This window comes from Hermetia illucens, chromosome 1 (assembly GCF_905115235.1).
Source record: "Hermetia illucens chromosome 1, iHerIll2.2.curated.20191125, whole genome shotgun sequence".
In the NCBI taxonomy this organism is placed as follows: Eukaryota; Metazoa; Arthropoda; class Insecta; order Diptera; family Stratiomyidae; genus Hermetia; species Hermetia illucens.
Window position 1 is genome coordinate 216,163,535 of NC_051849.1, and position 21,622 is coordinate 216,185,156.

Below are 21,622 nucleotides of genomic sequence, written 5' to 3' on the forward strand. Positions count from 1 at the left end.
TTATTCTGTACTCGTGTTAATATTTTCGGGTGTAAAGTGCTCCCCGATTGCAGCTTCCACCTTCCGCATTCTCGCAATCAGTCCTCCAATGTTATCTGCTTTGATTGCTGCACTTTTTACACGTGGTTTAAAGTTTAGCCTCTGGACTATCATTTCGCCTAAGTACTTGAGCGCAGGATTGGAATGAATGATTTTTGTTCCAACTTTGATCTTCATGGACTGGCACTTTCTGCGCTTGATAATAAATACTATTTCCGCCTTATGTTCTGCGAGAAGTAGGTCAGCATTCTCTAACCAGGACTTAGTGTCATAGACTGCCTCATTAGCATAAAGCTCGACTTTTTCGAAAAAACGTGCAACAGCTGTCACAACAATGTCGTCCATGAAACCAATGGAGACCATACCAGTAGAGAGGTCTAGCGTCAGTACTCCTACTACACTCCTCCTACTACACATAATAATCCATAAGATTGGGCCTTTGACGGACCCTTGTGGAACTTCACATGTCGTTTTATATAATTCCTTTCCTTCATCTGATACGCAGCGCAGAAGCTTATCGATTAAGAAGTCGACAACGACTCGCACCAGGTACTTCGGCACGCCTAAATTGATAAGGGATTCAAGTATTTTTCTCAATCTCTACGAAATTGAAGGCGTTTTTACATTGAGTGCGTTCACTGAACCGTCAAGTGCGACCTTAGCTGTGTTAGCCAGCAGGCTAACTCCATCCGTCGTAGACCTCATCATCATCATCATCCACGGCGCAACAACCAGTATCCGGTCTAGGCCTGCCTTAATAAGGAACTCCAGACATCGCGGTTTTGCGCCGAGGTCTACCAATTCGATATCCCTAAAAGTGTCTGGCGTCCTGACCTACGCCATCGCTCCATCTTAGGCAGGGTGGGGGGTATTCGCAGTTACTTTCTTGCTTTTGTCGTCGGAAAGACGGATCTGGTATGATAGATTCGTCTTTCCGACGACAAAAGCAAGAAAGTAACTGCGAATACCCCACATAATACCTTAAAGATTTACGGGACACCAAGATGGCTCGCTTGAAGGCTCATCAACTGTAGGCGCCGCGTCTCTTTTGACGGCTGTACTTCCCGCTCCTTCTCTCCCTCTTCTGGTGTCCCACTGGGGTCTATTCTGGGTCCTTTGCTATTTTTATTTTTTATTAACGATCTTCCTCCTCTCCTTACTTGTCCTTGTTTGCTCTATGCAGACGACCTTAAGCTGTTTTCCGCTATATCGTCGCCTATGGACTGTGTTTCCCTTCAGAATAACCTGGACACTCTGGTTCGTTGGTGCTCGACTAATGGTTTAGCGCTAAACGTCAGAAAGTGTCACTCTATGTGCTACTCCCTACAATACTCACCCACTTCTTTCTCCTACTCGCTTAACGGACATTCCTTATCCTGCTTAAATTCCACTCAAGACCTCGGAGTCACTTTCGACAATAAGCTCCGCTTTGACACCCATTGTCTCGATGGCATCAATCGGGCAGCAAAATTGTCAGGCTTTATTGTTCGTTCCTCCTCTGATTTTGACTCCATCCAACCCTCCTTAGTTCTCTTCAGTTCCCTTGTGAGGAATACCCTCGAGTATTACTCCGTGATCTGGTCACCCACTTGTAACTGTGATTGTCTTGCCCTTGAAAATGTACAACGTAAATTCACCCGTTCCCTCTTCTTTAAGAAAAGCTTCCCTCGTGTGGATTACCCCTCCCGCATCCGCTTTCTGAACCTTCCGTTCCTACAACAGCGTAGATCCTATCTGGATCTTTGCGCATTCTTTAAACTTTGCTCGGGTCTGATGGACTGCTCCGCCGTCCTGCGTCTTATAACACACGTAACGCAGATATTTTCAACGTGCCCTTCGCGGAGCTCGAAGTCTATTTTCATTCCCCGATTCCCAGGCTTTGCCGAAATTATAATGGAAAACAGCTTGGTCCTTTTAACTTCCCTACTTTAAGTAGTTTTAAACGTAGGATAAGTTTTTGCTTTCTCCACCTCCTGAGGACAATAATTAATTGGAATTCTTTCTGTTTGTTGTCCGTTAATTAAATAAATAAATAAATAAGTTTCTGACACCTTCATAATGCTGAAGAGATCTTCTTTGCAATGTATACTCCATATAACTTTGCAAACGAAGCTGGCCTGGTCCTATTAGCGGTTTCTTCCGAGCTTAGAGTTGTGTTTTTATACGACTACAAGTTTCCAGTATATGGTTGTCATAAGCCACTATGTGGAGCATAACCTGTTAATCATACCCATGCGCAGTAGTTGTTCGTTTCCAGAAGCTTACACTCTTTCTCCACTGTTGGTTACGGCTTCTAGTCGAATCCGCTCCCTCAAGGTGGCAGCCGAGTGCCACTTGGCGCAGAACAGTAGAGAAGGAATACAAGCATCTCAGAAAGTCGTGAGGGAAGCTGAAGCGTAAGACGCAACCTTATATGTATATTCTCCAACTACGGTTTTTATTACTATCTATTACTATCTGAGTCCCACGTACTCGAGGAGGGCGGTCAGACCCGAGTCTGCAAGGGACTCATCTGAAGTGGCTCTGCCACGAAGCCTCACCGGAGGTTATCTGGTACCATGAGAACCGGGATGGCCCTCTGAGAGCATATACTTCAGGAGAATTCCTGGAGGATGTGTTCTCGGGCCGGTTATTTCCGGTTGGCCCCCTAGTGGGAGTTTCATGGTGGTTGTGGGTAGCCTACATCGCGGGCAGAGCTCCTCGGAGCTTAAGCGTGGAGTTGCGCTGTACAACTCGGGTGCCGTACTCCTTGGTTGCGGCAGAGGTGTTAGAAAGGCCTCGCATCCACTGGTATGAATGCTGAGCCTGCACTCAGTATAAACCAGGACCGCTGTGCTTGCATGGCGGGGCTCTGATTGTGGTCCCAAAATCATTCCGTGTCCGAAGAGAATCATGGGATTATGTCTTCACGGCAGGTACTCACGTTAAACCCCCCCAGGACCTTCATTACTATCTGAGCGAATAACCCCCCAAAATAATGATTAATTGAGTCCAAGTGGTCGCTAATACGGTCTTTGAGCGAACCGTTTACAATATTCACGAGGCTCACCACTTAACAACAGCTTTTCTCATCTCATTTTTGAATCTCACAATATCTGAAAGATATACATCTACAAGACACAACCTGAAAATACTCGTGGTCATGGTGAAAATTTTATTGTGCATTCCAAACAGGAGCTACCAAGGATACTAATTGCAGCCCCTGAAAGAGAAGGTCTTGATGTTTGATCGATAATTTTGCAGATCTGCTGTTCTATTACCCATTGACGACTTACTACCTTTCCTTAAAACATTATGGCCGGTAAAGGGAAAAAGAAGCGAAATAGTAAGGATTCAACAGAAAGCGGTGGAAATGGGAAAAAGAAAGGCAAAAAGAAATCATCATCTAAGGGTAAAAGTGCAAAATTCCATGGGGATATATTGAACGAGGCTGCAATGGAGAACGCATATTACGTCTGCCACAATGTACAGGTGAATGTGAATAAAAAAAAAAATACGCTGAAGATTCTAATAAAAGATTGCAATTCTATTGCAGGACGTTTTGAAAGCTCGTGGTTTCGTTTGGCCAGAGGCACAGAAGAAGAAACGGAAGGGAAAACGATGAAGAGTGACTCTAATCATCAGGATCAGCTTCCCTGGTACTACTATGCTTGGTGCTGTTACTTTGCGACCGTATAAAACTCTGTGTAAACTTACTCCAATAGAAAGATCCTGATTTTACGATAATTCAAATCAAACAAAATAAAATCAGGTTTTGTGTTTTTCCTAGTGGCATGTGTACGTATTTGCTAAGAACTCTCGACAGTCACTCAATCATGGTTATCTCGGTTAACTGCCATTCATGCGAAGCGCCACAGATCACTGAGTGCTAATCTTCCAAGAAGTTGCCCAAGAAATAAGATGAAATGGTTTTTTAGTCAACCCATTTCACGGGGAAAACTGCCGCATTTCAAGCTATACACGCATCTATATATCCTACATAATCTGATGCATGTAAGTAGGAATGTATGCAGGTAAGTACGCATTGGCAAGTGAGCCGCCTTGTCACCTATAAAAATTGAGCGATGTGGTGTGGCGTGGAGGAACGTTAAAAGTTAATGGACATTCTTGAAATATCTTGTACAGGTGGATAAGATGTTGGACTTCTTGATGCTCTCCAGCCTGACTAGCCTGAGCTAGTTGTTTGCAGCGAGCAAGAATGTATGCAACAGTAACTGGACTTAATAACTGTTTTCTCTTATGATCGCTTATGCGCAATCTATAAATTCTAATGAAGTGATAAAAATAATTCCTGTAAATACTTTAATGTTTCCTTTTACTATTATTGTTTGCTTGAATGACTAGACGCTGATAAGGAATGTGGATGTGTGTTATTCAAATTAACTCAGATAATCATTCAATTACCATAGTCCCATAAAAGTTGGCGAAGCAAGCATTGGGACTGCAACAAAACCTTTAATCTCTAATATTTTGTTGCTTCTTTTGGGAAATTGGAATACATTAAATGCAGGAAGACTATATATCTCCCTCAAGAACCCACTTTTCCAAAATTGAACCTTGAAAGTCGACGTAGCCGGTTTTGATACAAGAATTTCATGTACTCATCACTACAGGATTCCTGGAGCTCAGAAATAAGTTAGCTCCTACCCCTGTGAAAGTCCACTCTTCTGACCAAAATTTAAAACCCCATCAATGGAAGTATCTATAACACCTATGTAGAACTGGATTTAAAGCTGGGTAACCTTCAGCGGCCACCATTCGTTACTTCCATTTTAACATTTTAGCTCTTCTTTCAAAAATATTGGGTAACATGTTTGCCTTTCACAACCACACCTACACGCCATCGTTCGCGATTACCTGGAATGCCTTTCAGCTCCCCCACGTCTTCCCGAGACGCTCGCACTCCTCCTCTACTGTTCTGCGCCAAATGCCCTTGGGGCGGCTCACTCGTCGGTCATCTTCAGACAGTGAATTCCTCTGGATGGCGTACTCCGCAATGCAATTGTCACCCGTCCTTAATGCGTGACCTATCCACTGCCGCTTCCATCTTCCGGTCTCATCCCGTACGAGTGCCAAGCCTACGCCCCGACCAAGCTCTTGAGGTAGTGTCAGATTGTGGCGCGGCATTTGAAACTTATTTCGAATGTCGCGAATACCAGCGGACAGATGACGTCGCCGGCGTTCTACTCAGTTCAGAACTCGCTACAAGAGTGAAGAACAGAGTAGGTGACTAGGTGACGAAAAACGTCAGATAGAAAAAACAGTTGGTTGGCTGTCACGGGAAAGAAAAGATTTTCGTGCAGAAAGAAAACAGTTACATACGGAAATCAGTATTATTTCTAATATCTCGAAGTTATGATAAGAGTAATTTCTTGAAATTGTGTATTGAACTTTGCAACATACGAAAAATATGTCAAAAATCTATTTCGAATAATAGAAGAATAAAAGGTTAAATACAAGCTCCTAAATTTGACTGAGAACTCTTATATTGGTGACCCCGGAGCGAACATCGCCGCATTAAAATACGTTTAGAACCAAACTGTCCCAGATTCCACCGAGGAACAAAGCGCAGAATAAATTCTCAAATGGAAAGTCTATCGAAGATGGAGGAAGAAGTGCAGCTTTAAGAGGAAACGGTGCCAGCAAGATCCCGTGAACATGCACCAAAGTGCGTGAGAAGCCACCGCAGCCCTGCCCTCAAGACCAGCGCCATCGCCGCAGGATTCGAAGCGGCCGCCCTCAAGACCAGCGTCATCACCGCAGGATTCGAAGCCGCCGCCCTCAAGACCAGCGTCATCACCGCAGGGTTCGAAGCCGCCGCCCTCAAGACCAGCGTCATCGCCGCGGGATTCGAAGCCGCCGCCGTCAAGATCAGCGTCCACGCCGTAGCCACCGCCACAACCATCAACAACGGCGCGTTATTATTATTTATAAATTTATTAAAATTTTGTTGTTTTAAAAAAGTGGTAACAACAAAAACAAAATCGTCGCAAGAGACGGCGTCGAAGCGTTTGCATCGTCATCTTCTCACTGGCTCTCCGCTCTTTTAGCTTAGGGTGCGTCGTTGGTGTCGCTTTATTTTTTCATTCGTACGTGCATTTGTGGGTTCGGCCTGCCGTGTCGACTAGATCAGTTTCACCGCGTCTTCGCTTTAACACTCCCGTCGAAAAGAAGTTTTCTTTTTATTAGTCAAGATGTTGATCGACAACAAAGACAAGGCAGACCCATCGGACCCGCAAGTGACCGCCCTCACCGTGCGCGTCCGTCCGTTTTGGCAGCGGAACCCCGAACTGTGGTTCATGCATTTGGAAGCACAGTTCCAGATGTCCGGGATCACAGCGGACGCGACCCGTTTTAATCACGCGGTGGTCGGCCTGGACGAGGAGTCCATCGGAGTGGTCCAGGAGTGCTCGTGTCTGACGTAGTGAAGTCTGCTTCATATTCACTGCTCAAGACCGAATTAATCAGGCGCCTGTCAGTAAGTGGGTCAGCAAAACTGGATCACTTGCTGGCAGGCCTAACGTTGGGAGATCGGACTCCCAGCCAATTGCTGCGCGAAATGAAGCAATTGGGTGGGAGTAAGATCGACGACGAGTTGATGAAGTCCCTTTGACTGCGTCGGCTCCCGGAAGGCATCCAGGCGGTCCTCGCGTGTGTCTCAGGTTCCTTGGAGGCACTGGCAGCTGCGGCCGACAAAGTGCACGAGGTCCACTTACGCCCAAACGCGGCCGTTCAACAGCCATCGGACGAGGTTGTTGACTTAAGGCGCGAAATAGCCGCCTTAACAGCCAGTGTGGCTGAGATGCGGGCGATGCTGGACGCTCAGCGTTCGGGCGCCAGATCACGAGCTCACTCGCGGTCTGCCACCCGAAAAGGGCGATCAGGTAGCAGGTCGTCAGGGCAGTCCACGGACCGAGGGATTTGCTGGTACCACCGCAGATTCGGCGATAAAGCCACCAAGTGTACTATCCCTTGCAAATTCATGCCTACCGCAAAAAACTAGGTCCGCGGGGGGTCCTGGCGACGGCCACCCAGAACGCAGCGCCACGTCGCCTAACAATTTACTACCCTCTCAGCAGACGCAACTACCTTATCGATACTGGTGCGGAGGCTTCGGTTCTTCCCGTACCTCGGCAACATCAACTATTTCCACAACCGCTCAAACTGGCGGCAGCAAGTTCCTCCCGCATAAACACATACGGGTATAGGCAAGTGGACATGCGTCTTGGCTTGCGTAGGACGTTTTCGTGGCGTTTCATCCTGGCGGATGTCAGCTTCCCCATACTAGTCGCAGACTTCCTGTGTCACTATGGATTGCTGGTAGACGTGCAAAACAAGTCTCTTATAGATTCCACGACCAACCTTAATTCGTCGGGACAAATGGTATCTCACCCAGGCAATAATATTTCCGTTCTTTTAGAAGACATTACCGACTCTCGTGTTCGGACACTTCTCCAAAAGTTCGGCCAGATTACTACCGAGTGTAGTCTCTCCAAACCAGGGAAGCACAATATGCAGCACCACATTATCACTACTGGTTCCTCGATCTTCTCGAAGGTGCGTCCTCTACCATCCCAGAAAGAGTTTGAACAACTCGTTCAACAGGGTATCTGCAGGCCCTCAAACAGCTGTTGGTCTTCCCTACTGCATATGGTCCCTAAGCCAAACGGCGAATGGCGCCCATGTGGGAATTACAGAAGGCTAAACGCACAGACTGTTTCTGACCGATATCCAATTCCACTCATCCACGACTTTGCGCATCACCTCGCGAATTGCCGCATCTTTTCGACCTTGGACTTAACCAAGGCTTATCACCAAATCCCAGTAGCTCCTGAAGACATTCCAAAGACGGCAATATGCACACCCTTTGGACTCTTCGAGTTCACCCGGATGACTTTCGGATTGTCCTACGCGGCGCAAACCTTTCAAAGGTTCATCCACTCGGTCCTGCGAAACCTTGACTTCTGTTTCGTATATTTGGATGATGTTTTGCTCGCTTCTTCCTCAGAGTCTGAGCACTTATCCCATCTCGAGTGCATTTTTCAACGCCTCCTTGAGGCCGGTTTAGTCCTAAACGTTGAGAAATGCAAGTTCCTCCAGACACAGGTGAGATTCCTCGGCCAACTCATTTCCCCTGACGGAATACAGCCCGACCCAGACAAGGTGCAAACAATTGCAAGCTTTCCTCATCCGAAAACTGTGAGGGATTTGCGGAGGTTCTTGGGCATAGAAGTTCTATCGTCGTTTCCTCCCAAGGCCACACAACACCAGTCTGACCCCAAAACAAAGGACACACGAGAGATTGTGTGGTCTGAAGAGGCTGTCCGCGCGTTCGATCAATCCCGACAGCAACTGGCTGATGCTACACTCTTGGCATTTCCTCGGCAAGATGCACCCCTAAAACCCGCTCAACGGAACCACAGCACCTTCGATCGAGAACTGCTCGCCGCGTACCTGAGCATTAAGTACTTCCGCTTCTCCTTAGAAAGCAGGCCGTTCACAGTGTTCACGGACCATACGCTTCTCACATATGCTTTGAAACAAAAGCCCGACAAAGCGTCCCCTCGTCAGCTTTGACCCCTGAACTTCATAAGCCAGTTAACGTCCGACATACAGCACGCGTCCGGCAAGGACAACATAGTCGCTGACGCTTTGTCACGTGTCTCTGAGGTTAACATCTCCGATTCACTCGACTTCTCGGCTATCACCAAGGCGCAGGAGGATGACGCAGTACTTCAGAGCCTCAAATCCAACCCCAACTATAAATTTCGGGAGTTGCCCATCTTCGGCTCGAACCTCTCTCTCTGCTGCGAATACTCTGAAAAGGGACCCCGACCATACATTCCACCTTTCGCAAGGAAGTGTTCCACGCGGTTTACGACGCAGTGCATCCAGGCATCAGGACGCCAAGTCGGTTAGTCAACGAGAAGTACTTCTGGCCCTCAGTGAATAAAGACATCAACTCCTGGGCCAGAGAGTGCATCGCATGCCAAACGTGTAAGGTCACCAGGCATGTAAGAAAAGAAGTGGGCTCATTTCCTCGCACTACCAAGCGGTTCCACACCATACACCTCGACATCGAGGGTCCTTTGAGAGAGTGCATCGCATGCCAAACGTGTAAGGTCACCAGGCATGTAAGAAAAGAAGTGGGCTCATTTCCTCGCACTACCAAGCGGTTCTACACCATACACCTCGACATCGAGGGCCCTTTGCGAGGCTCGCACGGTTACGGGTATTGCCTTACAATCATCGACAGGTTTACCCGGTGGCCTGAGGCAATACCTCTGAAGGACATTACGGCGCAATCTTGTGCCGAAGCCCTCTGTCGAGAGTAGATCCCTCGCTTTGGCGTCCCTGCAGTGATCATCACTGACCAGGGAATGCAATTTGAGTCCACCCTATTCTCGGAATTAGGCAAACTCCTGGGATTCAAACGCCAGCGAACTACGGCTTACCACCCGCAATCCAATGGAATGCTAGAACGTTGGCACCGGACGCTGAAATCCGCCATTATGGCGCGCGATGATCCGTCCTGCACTCAGGTCTTGCCTCTCGTCCTACACCGCCTAAAGTTTTATGATTTATGATTTCCTTCTGCGGTTTTAGCCCAAAAACAACAAGTTTGTAGACTCTATTAAAGGGTTGGCGAAATCTAGAAGCGTGGTCCGATCGAAACCATATTTATCGCTACCAAGCTGTATTCCTGAAGAAAAGGTTTGACGAATCTAGTTGCATTGAAGTCTTGCGGAAAGTTCAAGATTTCCTCGAGCGAGTTGCATTGAAGACTGACGGAAAGCTCAAGATTTCCTCGAAACCCTAATGCAATTGTCGCCCGTCCTTAATGCGTAACCTATCCACTGCCACTTCCGTCTTCCGATCACATCCCGTACGTGTGCCAAGCCTATGCGCCGACCAAGCACTTGAGGTAATGGCAGACGAGTGTACTCCTATGATACGACGCAGACGGATACTGACAAAAGCTTGGAGCTTTTAAGTAACAGTGGAGTTCAGTTTCCATGTACTACTCTCATCTAGCAACACAGAGAGAACACTAGCATAGAACAGTCTCAACCGAATTTTAGTATTGAGATAACTTTCCCAGATTTTAGACAGGGCAGCCAAAGTGGATCTAGTGCAGTTAATGCGTCGGGCAGCATCTAGTTTGATGATGACTTCCGCAGAAACCATGCTTGCAAAATATGCAAATTGATTGACGACTTCTATGCTCTGTCCGTTAATGCAGATAGAGAAGGTGCGTTGACCCGTTCGACTGAGAACCTTGGTTTTGTTGCTGTTTATCTTCTGCCCAACTCTACTTGCCTCTCTCTCCAAATCCAGAGCCATTTGGACAAGGTCCACGACCCAGTAAGAGAGCAAACAGATGTGGTCAGCGTAGTCGAGGTGTTTGAGGAAAGATGTCATCGCCCATTGAATTAATTCACGTCCTCCGAACAAGGCAGCACGACGTTCTTGAGTCACACATAATAAGAAGAAATAACGTCGGGGGCAAGATGGACCTCAAAATCCTTCGAGATTTTACCTCAGTGCAGCACGTGACATTTGCGTTATCATATGTTACTCTGACAATAGCTTTTTGTTTCTGCAGAATGCCCCTCCCACGTAAAGCACTCCAGATACACTCCCTGTTCACGCTATTGAAAAATTTCTCGAAATCGATAAAGAGCAGGTGCAGCGAAGATCTAATTTCCGCGCATTGTTTCAAAATGATTCCTAGGGTGTTGACGTGGTCAATGCAGAAGGATCCGAAGCGGAAATCAGTCCGCTCGTTGCTGACCAAGCTTTCGAGATGTTCTTTGATGCGTTCCAGGATTATTGTGGCCATTATCTTCACGACGGTAGATAACCCCCTCCCCCTCCCCAATTGTCATATTCAAAACGGGTCCCTTTCTTTGGGATGTTGACGATCATCCCCTTCTTCCACTATCAAAGAAAGGTTTCGGATTCCCTAGATTTCCAAGTGGAAGCAGCAGATATACAGTAACTGCAGGTGCAGCGATAAATAACTCTGCGGGAAGACCGTCAAGTCCAGCGGCTTAACTCCGTTTGAGTGCTTTGATGGCTTGGAGGAGCAGCCCCTATACGCATGTTATGGTGACTGACCATTTCATTCAGAAGAGGAAGAACATCATCGGATGTAACACTGTTAAGAACCATGGTGAAGTGTTCCTTCCACCTGTTCAGTTATTATCATGGTGGATCATCACGATTCCGCAGTCAGGCAGATCTTATAACGCCCATTCGGGACGTGGCCGGCGACCTGTGTAGCACCCGAGAACAGAGCATTTTTGATGGCAGTCCAATGCTCATCGATATTTTCTGGCGAGTAATTCAGTACATGCACCGCCGATCAGCAAGATAGCGACAGCTGGGTTATACAACCGATCGATGTTGAGCTTAGGGGGTCGTAGTTCCCCAACCCTGGGAGAAGTAGCGGGCGCAACATGCAAGCGAACGTTAGCAACCATCAGATGGTAATCTCTTTCGTAGTAGATGTCAGCACCTTTCCTGTTGGGCACATCCAACTACTAAATCTACTGCTGATCGCGAAGTGGTCGATCTAATTGCTCGTACGGCGTCGGTCGGTTGAAACCCAGATGATCTTACGGAAGTCTCTGTTATAAAACAATGTGCCACCAATGACGAAGCGATGGAAGTTGCAGAAATCCACGAACCTCCCAGTATTACCATCCCGGTCTGATCAATGTCACCTTTAGGAAGCCTCCTCTCAACTACGCTTAATTGCTTGTAGAACGCTTCCTTCCCCACTATATCGGAAGTCTCGGTTGGTGCATAGCATTGTACAATTGTGATGCTCCTTAACCTGAACCGGAATCTTGCAGTTAGAAGTTTGTCAGAAACCGGCATCCAGGTCAAAAGAGCCTTGCGGTAGCCGTCAGAAGCAACCCAATACCAGGTGCTGCTACCACTTGGCATTCCAGAGTACAAAAGCCTATTGCCCCTAGTGTGGCAGGAGCAGAGGAGTACTCTCCAGAGTCCCACTATCTTACTTCGCATACGGCCAGAATGCCCAGCTTATATCACTGGATTTCCCGGAGAAATCAGGACCCTCGCTACCGTTATCGAAGAGCGGGGGCACATTCCAGAAATCAATCATAGTCCGTTTGCGATAGCCAAAGGTCGTTGTCTTGAGGTTAGTCCCTATCCAAGGTGTTGTTGACGTTTCCGTATCAGCAAAGTTTCAGGTTGCTAAGCCATTAATTTCTATCCCTTTTAGTTGTCTCTTACAACAAGCAAGGAAGACTTTGAGTGTATTCTTAAGCCCCAACTCACAGAGCAGATGACGGGTTAGGATGGCGTCACTGCGAGGAATTTGACAGGAACTGTACAGGATCTAGATGGAGATATATTTAAAGCGGTCTTCGTTTTTGAAGGTGTTGGAACAGTGGCGGTGAACTTTACGCTCTTGGCATGAGAGTGTTTCCATTTGGGCCGGGAAGTGTCAGATCAGGAAATAAAGCCCAAAATGAGGAGAAACTGGATAAGTTGTCTCGAATGTTTTTTTATGATAGGACATAGTTTTTATAAAAATGGGTTGGGCGATTATATGATGGAAAATGTGTGTATTGGGGCATGCGGGATAGAAGCTTTATAAAATTGAGACTGAGTGTAGTTATCTCGCTTGGGGATCAGAAAGGCAGTTTTGGGATTGGAGTCAGCAATTCTGGATACAGATGAATCTCCAGAAGGCTCTCCTCAACGATCTTGATCTGCATGACCTGGATAATGAGTGGGTTAGGATGAGCTAAGATTTTGGTGAAGAAGTTGAGTGCATGATGGCCTGGAATGGTACCGATGTGAGGATTTTGGCAGGTGCCGCACAGGATCTGGTTGGAGATATATATACTTGGACCGGTCTTTGATTTTGAATATGATGGAATAGTGGCGGAGGACTATGCGTTCTTGGCGTCGGAATCATTTCGTTTGGGATAAGAAATGTTGGGCTATATAATGAAGCCAAAAATGTGGAGGAGTCGGACAAGCTGTTTGTAGCAAAACAGTTTAAGCTTCTAGAGCGTTGGGATGTTTTTTTTTATTATAGGGTGTAGGGGGGCATAGGGATCTAAAGGCACCGGTTACCCAGGCCGGTGCCTTGATGATATGGAGTAGGCGGAACAGACAGACTTTCATTCATTTTTCACTTTAAGATAGGTAACTTCTGTAACGGTTGGGATGGGAGTGTTGGTGATTTTGAGGTACAGGGCAGAGGTTTCCCTGCACATTTTCAGCCTCAAGTTAGTGTTTCCGTGGAACAGATGGTTTAGCATGTCTGGGGATTTAGGGATATTTTCCATATTGCTTAGCATTTCTGGGGATTTAGGGATAGTTTCCATTCAATTCAAGAGAGTTTCGCTACCGGAATGTTTTTGGTGGAGGTATAGAAGATTAGGTCTTCCACGTATTGAAGAACTCGGGTGGTCCTTGCGTATGGTAGTGGTTTAGGGAAGTCGGCAATGAACACGAAGAGAAGAGTGATAGAAAGGACTGATCCTTGTGGGATGCTCGCAGGAATAAAATACCGGGAGGTGTGCCTCTATGTGGACTTAGGATTTCCACTCATTTAGGAAACTATAGATTAGCTTTAGTTTTGAATTTCGGGCTAGATTTCCTTAGATTAAGAGGACCGACGATTGTTTGGGAGAAAGAGCTTGTCGGTTTATCGCGGTATTTACGTCTCTATGGATTTACGTAAGTACCTGTCTCGTGGACCTACCCCTCGGTCATCTTAAGACACGGATTAATTTTGTGACTACAATCAGAGCCCCGTTAAGACAAGCACAACGATACCAGTTTTTACTGATTGCATTACTCAGCATTCATGCTGGTGAATGCAAGACCTACCTATATCTCTATCGAACAACGGAGTATGGCATCCGTGTTGAAAAGCAACACCAAGTTTGAGGACCGAAGGCCTCTATTCCTTGAACGTAACCACAACCCCCATGAAGCTCCCAATAGGAAGCCAAACGCAACAACCGAGCTAAACACACATGAAACAGGAATTCTCCTGAAACATATGAATTCAGGGGCTATCCCGGTTCCTAAGGTACCAGTACCTGGTAAGGTTTCGTGACCTACTGCCACTATAGATACATATGTGGAGACTCAGGTCTGATTGTCATAATTAGGCTTTTGGAGCATTCCACAAGTACATCACGGCGAGCAAACCAAAGTGGTACAGCGTCTCCCGTGTTTGGTCGAGAGGGTTGTTGTCTCGTCTTCTTCATCGCCACCTCTGAGCCTGTCGCGGTAGGAAAGATTGGCATGAGACGACGTTGGTGATGGACTCATTGACCTAGTTTTTTAGTTTTAGTCTACTAGGGTGCTTCCTTTTCCGGCGAGGAGATATTTTGGGGAGGGTTGCAAATTATTGGGAAGGTAAACTTTCCTGAACTCGTTATATATGGTAGGGTGCAAATATTTGGTTAACTGTACGACCAATGATTACCTATGGGGCACTACTAGGGGCATGGTTTTTATATACCATTTGCAAGTTAAATTAATGCTTTTGCAATTGAAATTAACTCTTGAGCAAATGAAATCAACACTTCAATAAATGAAATTACTGCTTTAACAAATGAAATTAAAGCTTTAACAAGTGAAGTTGACGTTTTAGCAGGTGAAAATAATGATGCTTCAATACAAATTAATTATTTTTCAAGTCAAGTTATCGATCTGTTGAGTGAAATTCTTCGTTTGCCAAAAGAGAATAACGCGCATAAAATACTGACTAACGATAACAAAAATGAGATTGACGATCTTGTAAATAATAATTTTTAAAGTTTTGGTGCAACACGTTTCCATCCATATCCATATAAAAATTGGAACAATCTGACGACACATCTCCAATTCCCAACTGAATCAGTCCCTGGAGTCTATGTTCTTGTAAATCATCTGTCAAGCCTTCGCGTGCGTGTCCCTTTATTTTCGAAAAAAACCTTTTCAATTGGGTTCAGCACTAGAGAGTATGGAAGCAAAAATAAGATTAACAAGCCTGATGACGCCAAAGGTGTAAGTTAAAGCCACATCAAGCCACCATCAATGAAAATCATTTTCTATCGCATTTGCTGACACCCTTCTCGACAAGTCGATGGCATACTCATAAGCTCAATGTGCGCGGAGCGTTGACCCAATCTAGCTCGAAGTGCGCAAGCTTCAGGGTGAGGCCAAGTTTTGCCAATCCATTGTTAACCGTCGACATACTTACACTGAAACATTTTACGGAAAGTAGGAGCCTAATTTCTTCGCTTTAAGTTGGTCTAACACTTCATCTGTCAGTTATTTCTGGCGACAGCCACCCCATTTCTGTTTTACCAAAGCACATAGGTGATGTCTCATATTTGATGCTGGCGACAGTTGCTGCTTCCTTTATTTTATACTCATTCCGTCCTCATACAATTTTATCGGGAGGTTTTTTTTGCTGCCTGGTATACAAAGTATAACGACTTCGGTTCCTTCGTCCTGTTCGAATATTAGATGAAGACCCGGATGAAAGTTTTTGAACATCAATACCTGAGGAAGTTGAATTTTGCTGAGGTTCTGGACTGTACTGTAAAATTCGGCTCAATAGGTTGCGGTGGGCGGGTTACTTAATCCGTATGGATGAGGATAATCCAGCCCGAAACGTCTATAAGAGCAATATCTATGATAGGAAAAGAAGACGAGACAGACCCTACTTGAGGTGGAACGATGGCGTAGGTTAGGATGTCAGACAGCTTTTAAGGACATCGAATTGGCAGACTTCGGCGCAAGGCCGGGATGTCTCGAGTTCTTTATTAAGGCAGGCCTAGACCGGATACCGGTTGTTGCCCTGTTGATGATGAAGATAAATGTGGTCAGGAGAATGGAATGGGAGTGGCTTGAAATTTCACCGATTTCCGGAGGGATTTGCATTTTCTAACGTTGAAAATTAGGCCATTGTCAAGGAGCCATTGATAAATGCATTCGAGATGTGCCGAATGCTCGGACTCGGTGAAAGATGCGACCAGAACATCATTCAAGTAGACAAACCAGAAGTCCTAGTTTTGTAGTTTTGTGAATTTATGGAAGGTTTGCACCGCATTGCTCAAGCCAAAAGTCTGTGTGAATCCAAGGAGCCCAAGGTCGATGGTCGAGAAAACCCGACAGTTTGCTAAATAATGCGCAAACTCGTGGGTGAGTGGGGTGGATCCCGCCCGGAATCGTCTGAGCGTTTAAGCTTCTATAATCTCCACAAGGTCGCCATTGGCCATTGAGTTTGCTGCTGTTGGAAATTTTGAACATATATTGCTTGATTATTTCGTTGAATTCTTTCCGCGCAACAGCGAGCTTCTGGCGTGGTAGAGGACGCACCTTTGAGAAGATTGGGGAACCAGTTGTGTTGATGTGGTGCTGGACAACATGCTTTACTGGTTCAGAGATGGGGGAGGGAATTGTTGGGAGAAAGGGTTCATGCTGCCTTGGAGATGGACCAGTTGACCTCGTTTTCAAAACGCTGGTCGTCGAGATGGAGGGTGCATTAGTACGCTTGGAGGAAGTGGTCTTTTAAAGTGTTTACCTTTTCGGGCGGGGAAGGATGGCACATTGTTGGGACGTTTTCCCAAGGAGAGTACAGGCTTTTCTGAGCTACCTGTATGTATCAGGGTTCAGAGCAATGATTACTTATAGGGGCGTTAATATGGAACCAATCTAAATAAGGTAGTAAAACAGTTGAACCAACTCAAAAAATGAATGATATATGGTAGTATAGTATGATAAGTGCACGTCAAAGGAGTAAAGTAATTCTTTATGATGCACAAACAACTATCAACCCTTTACTAAGCAGAACAGAAAACAGTTCAAAAGTTCATTAAAGTTCAGTTGCAGAAGCGGAAGATTTCTAACTTATGTCGGAAGAATAGGCGAAAGACAGCACGGATAGTAGTCACTATTGTCCATGGACGAAGAACCTTCTTCATGCCAAACAGGCTGGGTTGTGAGTGATATGATGTCCTCCTTTTTTCGGTGTCAAATAGGTGTTTTCGTGAAACAGCATGATTTTACACTTCTGGGGATTTAGAAATAGTTTCCATTTTGAGTAGTTGTAAGTAGACTCGTTTAAATAAAAACTCAGGCGAGCGGAATTTTTTTAGAGGAGGTACAGAAGATTAGGTCGTCCGCGTATTGAAGAGCTCGGATGGGATTTGGGTGTGACGGTAGTCGGCGGTGAACAAGGAGAAGAGGCTGACAGAAAAGACTGATCCTTATGGGGTGCCAGCAGGACATGAGTAAGGTGCCAACAGATGTAATTGTATGTGAACTTGGGATTTCCGACCATTTAGGAAGCTAAGAATTAGCTTGCAGAAGTGTTGATAGAAGTTTAGGATTCCGGAAAGCTTAAAGACAAAAACCGGGCTGCCATATATGAGTCCCTTTCCTAGAGCATTCCTTAGATCGAGAAGACCGGTGATTGCCGGAGTTTTCCAGCTTAAACCGAGAAAAACACCCTACTACAAAATGACGTGGGCGTGCTCAACTAAGTCTTTCCAGTGGACGAGAAAGTCAGCGTAGTATGGGCAGTGGTTGATGATTAAGGATGCGGAAATCACTTAATTTTCTTTGTTCGAACTAGAAGGTATCGACGTTTTTAATTTAATGCACGGCATCATCTAAACTGTACAGATAAAAAATTATGGAAATGAAAACTTCGGATCGACTTTCTTTAGGCAGAGATTCCACTCGGCTAGGTTGAGTTCCGCTTTCGAGTCGACCTCGTGACCTCCTACGCCCTTTCCGGTTGATAGCGCATTCGCCGGGCACGCCACACATTTGCCTGTTGGTTAGTCCAGTAGTCATGCGCACCGCTTATCCAGATAGGACTGCAAAGCTGGTGCTTAGTTTCGCTCCGCCACAGCCTGAACCAAGGAATATCACCGAAAGGACCCGTGGTAGGGCTACTCGGCCGCAGTCGATTGGCTGACGGCAAAACAGATGCGACGGTCTAGCTTCTTTTCAGTGCCGTCGGCCTCCTGGAAGAATGGCTTCAGTATGTCCAACGAGTGGTCTCTACGCTGGAGGACGTTAGAAGGGGGGATGGCATCAGCCCTCACTATAACATGGATGTAAACTTCGAGTTTCCTAGTGTGGAGACGGGGCCGCGTGTTAAAAAATAGCGTAAGTGGCTTTAATTTGGAAACAGCCTCTTGAACTGTAGGTGCAACAATCCGGTCGCTTAAAGCCCATCCCTCCTGTCGAGGACGCCAGTTTAGCAGGGCCGGCAGCAAACTCCTCGCTGACGCCTGTACGGTGGTCAAGCAGAACGAAAGGCAAGACCCGCGACTAGGACGATTCGTCGCGTCCCATAATGGCTGCCTTCAGCGTCCGATTCCATTGTTCTAGCATCTTTTTAGACTCTGCGTAGTATGCTATTGTTGGCTGGCGTTTGAATCTTAGAAGCTCTCCGAGCTTCGAGAAACGAGTGCGTTCAAATTGCATTTCCTGGAAAACCAAGGCGCGGAATTTACTCTCTACAGAGGCCCCCTGCATGTGAATGTGCTGTTATGTCCTTCATAGATATTGCCTTAGGTCACCGCGTAAACCGATCAATGATCATAAGGCAATACTTGTAGCCGTGTGAGCCTCTCAAGGGCCGATAATTTCGAGGTGTATGAAGTGGGAACCCTTTGTCGACTTACGGAACGGTTGGAAATATTTGCTGAAGACTAGCCAGTTCATCGTCCAAATGTCGGGGTACACAAGATTGGGCACGGAGCGAAACACTTTCCTACGAAAAGCGTCCGGAATATGTGGCCTTTTCAGAGATCTCGCATTAGATAGAGGAAAATGAGCCAAAGATAGGGAACTCCTTGATCTTATATTTGGGGGGTCCGACTGCAGGCTCTGAAGAGCTGGGTCATCCTGCTGGGCTACAACGATTATCCAAAAATCGGTTGCGGGTGGGATGTTGATCTCGGAGATCTGGGACAAGGTGTCAGTAACTAGTTGGTCTTTATTGGACACATGTTGAATGTCCGATGTAAAATGGGTGATGTAGTTTTGTCGGGCTTTTGCCGTAAGGGAAAAGCCGAAAGCTTATCATCCGTGAACAAGGTGAGCGATTTGCCTTCACGGGAAAAACGGAATTACTTGATGCTCAGATACGCAGCAAGAAATTCACGATCATAGGCGTTTTAAGTTAATTAAGTGAGATCCAATTGTTTTAAGAAGAAACCCTACAATTGCAGCTTTGAGTCACCCTCTGATGAAGAGCAGCGCCTAGTGCGATGTCTAAGGCATTGACGAACCCGGCTAATAGTGCATCCTGTCTACCAGCTGTTGCTTGGTTGTTTCAAAGAATTGGACGGTTTCTGGAGACCACAAAACTTCCCGTGAATTTTTAGTCTTAGGACCAGACGGGAGGCATTACTTAATGCCTGGTGATAAGCGGCTTTGGGTGGAAATTGCAGTAGAAGTTTATCATGCCCAACAAACTTCTAAGGTTTTATACCATCTTTGGCAGCAGAACGCTCGCGATCGCTTGCACTTTGACTGGGTCGGATTGAATGCGGTCAGACGTTCAATAGTAGATCATTGTCAAGCGGCATTGAAAAACGCACTCGAGATGTGCCAAATACTCGGACTCCGTGGAAGATGCGTGGAAGTAGACGAAACAAAAATGCAAGTTTCGTAGTAGAAAATGGATGAATTTCTAAAAGGTTTGCGCCGCATTGTACAGGTAAAAATTCATCCGTGTGAACTCAAAGAGCCCAAATTACTGTTTTTGGAATATTTTCGGAAAAGAAATGGATTTTGTGGTAGCCCTTGGCAAGGTCCCAAGTCGAGAAAACACGACAGCTTGCTAAATAATGCGAAAATTCTTAAATGAATGGTAGGGGATACCGGTCCAGTATCGTCTGAGCATTCAGGCGTCTATAATCTCCACAAAGTCGCCATTCGTCATTGGGCTTGGGGAACAAATAGATCGGAGATGCCCAACTGCTGCTGGAAAATCTGCATATACCCTGCTTGATTAGTTCGACTCACCTTTGAGAAGATGGGGAAACCGGTAGGGTTGATGTAGTGTTCGACATCAGGGAGTTGTTGGAAGTAGGGGCTCATGCTGCCTTGTCCCAGTAGGAAGGTTGGGCATGAGAGGAGTTCGGAGATGGATCAGTTGACCTCGTTTTCAAAACGCTGATCGTCGAGATGGAGGGTGCATTGGTACGCTTGGAGGAAGTGATCTTTTAAAGTGTTTACCTTGGATGGAAGGATGGCACATTGTTGGGAAGTTTTCTCAAGGAAAGGACAGGCTTTTCTGAGCTACCTGTATGTATTAGGGTTCAGAGCAATGATTACTTATGGGGGCGTTAATATGGAACCAATCTAAATAAAGTAGTAAAACAGTTGAACCAACTCGAAAAATGAATGATATATGGTAGTATAGTATGATAACTCCCCCTCGGACACCACCTTGTGGTGGTGGGGGAGCCTGTAGTAGTTTACTACTACACTAAGGGTGTCCAAAAATATGAATATGGAAACGATGGATTTAAACTCTCCAAGTGGTAAGAAGTCACGGACTTCGAATCCACCCGCAACCATGAGCAATCGTGTCGCGCCCGAGGCGCGGATTTTGGAGGCCTCACCACATTCATACCCGCCTACAGATCAATCCGTAGAAGGCATGCTTTCCGACTCAGTGAAAAGTTTGCACTTGGTACCTATGGCGAAGTTAGCCAGAAAGGAAAGTACGGAAACTTTCAGATTGGGTACTACAGCCCAAATCTACCCCCAAGCGGAAGACGAAGGCTCGGCGGAAGGGAACTTCGGCCACTAAGGAGGGGGGACTACAGGCTGAATTCTGCCTGTCAGAACCTTCTCCTTCATCCTTACAGGGAAGAGCGGAAGCACGGGAAGCTGGTGACGTGGACGCTACTGGTTTAACGCCGGTGTGTGGAAATGGATCCAAGCGGTCCGGACACCGTGAACCTGGAAAGGCCCGAAGCCGACGGCAGAAGAGAGCACTGCGAAGGAAGATGAAGCACCTTGGGAATGAGGACATGGACGTGACTGTACCACTAGGCGCGGTAACGCCCAGAGAAATCGGACACAAGGAAGCGGAATCTCCGGCGGAAGGTGGGGATAAGCTGGAAACCCCGGTAAGATCCACACTGGACGCACCAGACTCTTCTGTCAGCGGCAATGCGCGCAAAAAGCGTAAGACCAACACATCTGCTGTTGACAACGCTTTATTGTGCTCCGCACCAGGGCTTATATCCACGCGTCTCGCGGGGATTAAGACCGGTGTGCCCCCGTATGGGGGCTCGCACTGGGGAAGGGACTACAGAGTGAATCCTACCTGCTAGTAACTTCTCCTACACCTTCCAAGGAACAGGCGGAAGGAAGGGAAGCCAGAGACGTGAACGGAACTGACTTGAACAGTTCGAGTGATCGAATCTATGCAACCCGGACACCGCAAACCAATTAAGGTGCTAAGTGGAGAACAGACGAATGCTCTGCGTGGATGAGAACATGGGAATTGCGATACTTCCAAGTACGGCTTCTCTCAGAGAAATCAATCACGAGG

At 46.4% G+C, this 21,622-nt stretch overlaps 2 protein-coding genes across 3 annotated transcripts in view; one reads left to right on the top strand and one right to left on the bottom strand.

The window, feature by feature from the left end:
- Positions 1–21,622, bottom strand: part of LOC119646264 (unconventional myosin-IXb) — a 208,577-nt gene that overhangs the window by 78,755 nt on the left and 108,200 nt on the right. The gene's annotated exons all lie outside the window — the stretch shown is intronic.
- On the top strand, positions 3,253–4,375 carry LOC119646265 (small lysine-rich protein 1). The gene is made up of 2 exons (XM_038046669.1): positions 3,253–3,510; positions 3,575–4,375. Exons 1-2 carry the CDS (start codon positions 3,334–3,336, stop codon positions 3,641–3,643), a joined length of 246 nt encoding a protein of 81 aa, XP_037902597.1. The 5' UTR covers positions 3,253–3,333; the 3' UTR covers positions 3,644–4,375.

Coding starts and splice junctions, on each gene's coding strand:
- LOC119646265 (XM_038046669.1), top strand. CDS start 3,334: ATGGCCGGTAAAGGGAAAAAGAAGCGAAATAGTAAGGATTCAACAGAA. Junction 3,511..3,574: donor ACGTCTGCCACAATGTACAG/GTGAATGTGAAT, acceptor ATTCTATTGCAG/GACGTTTTGAAAGCTCGTGG.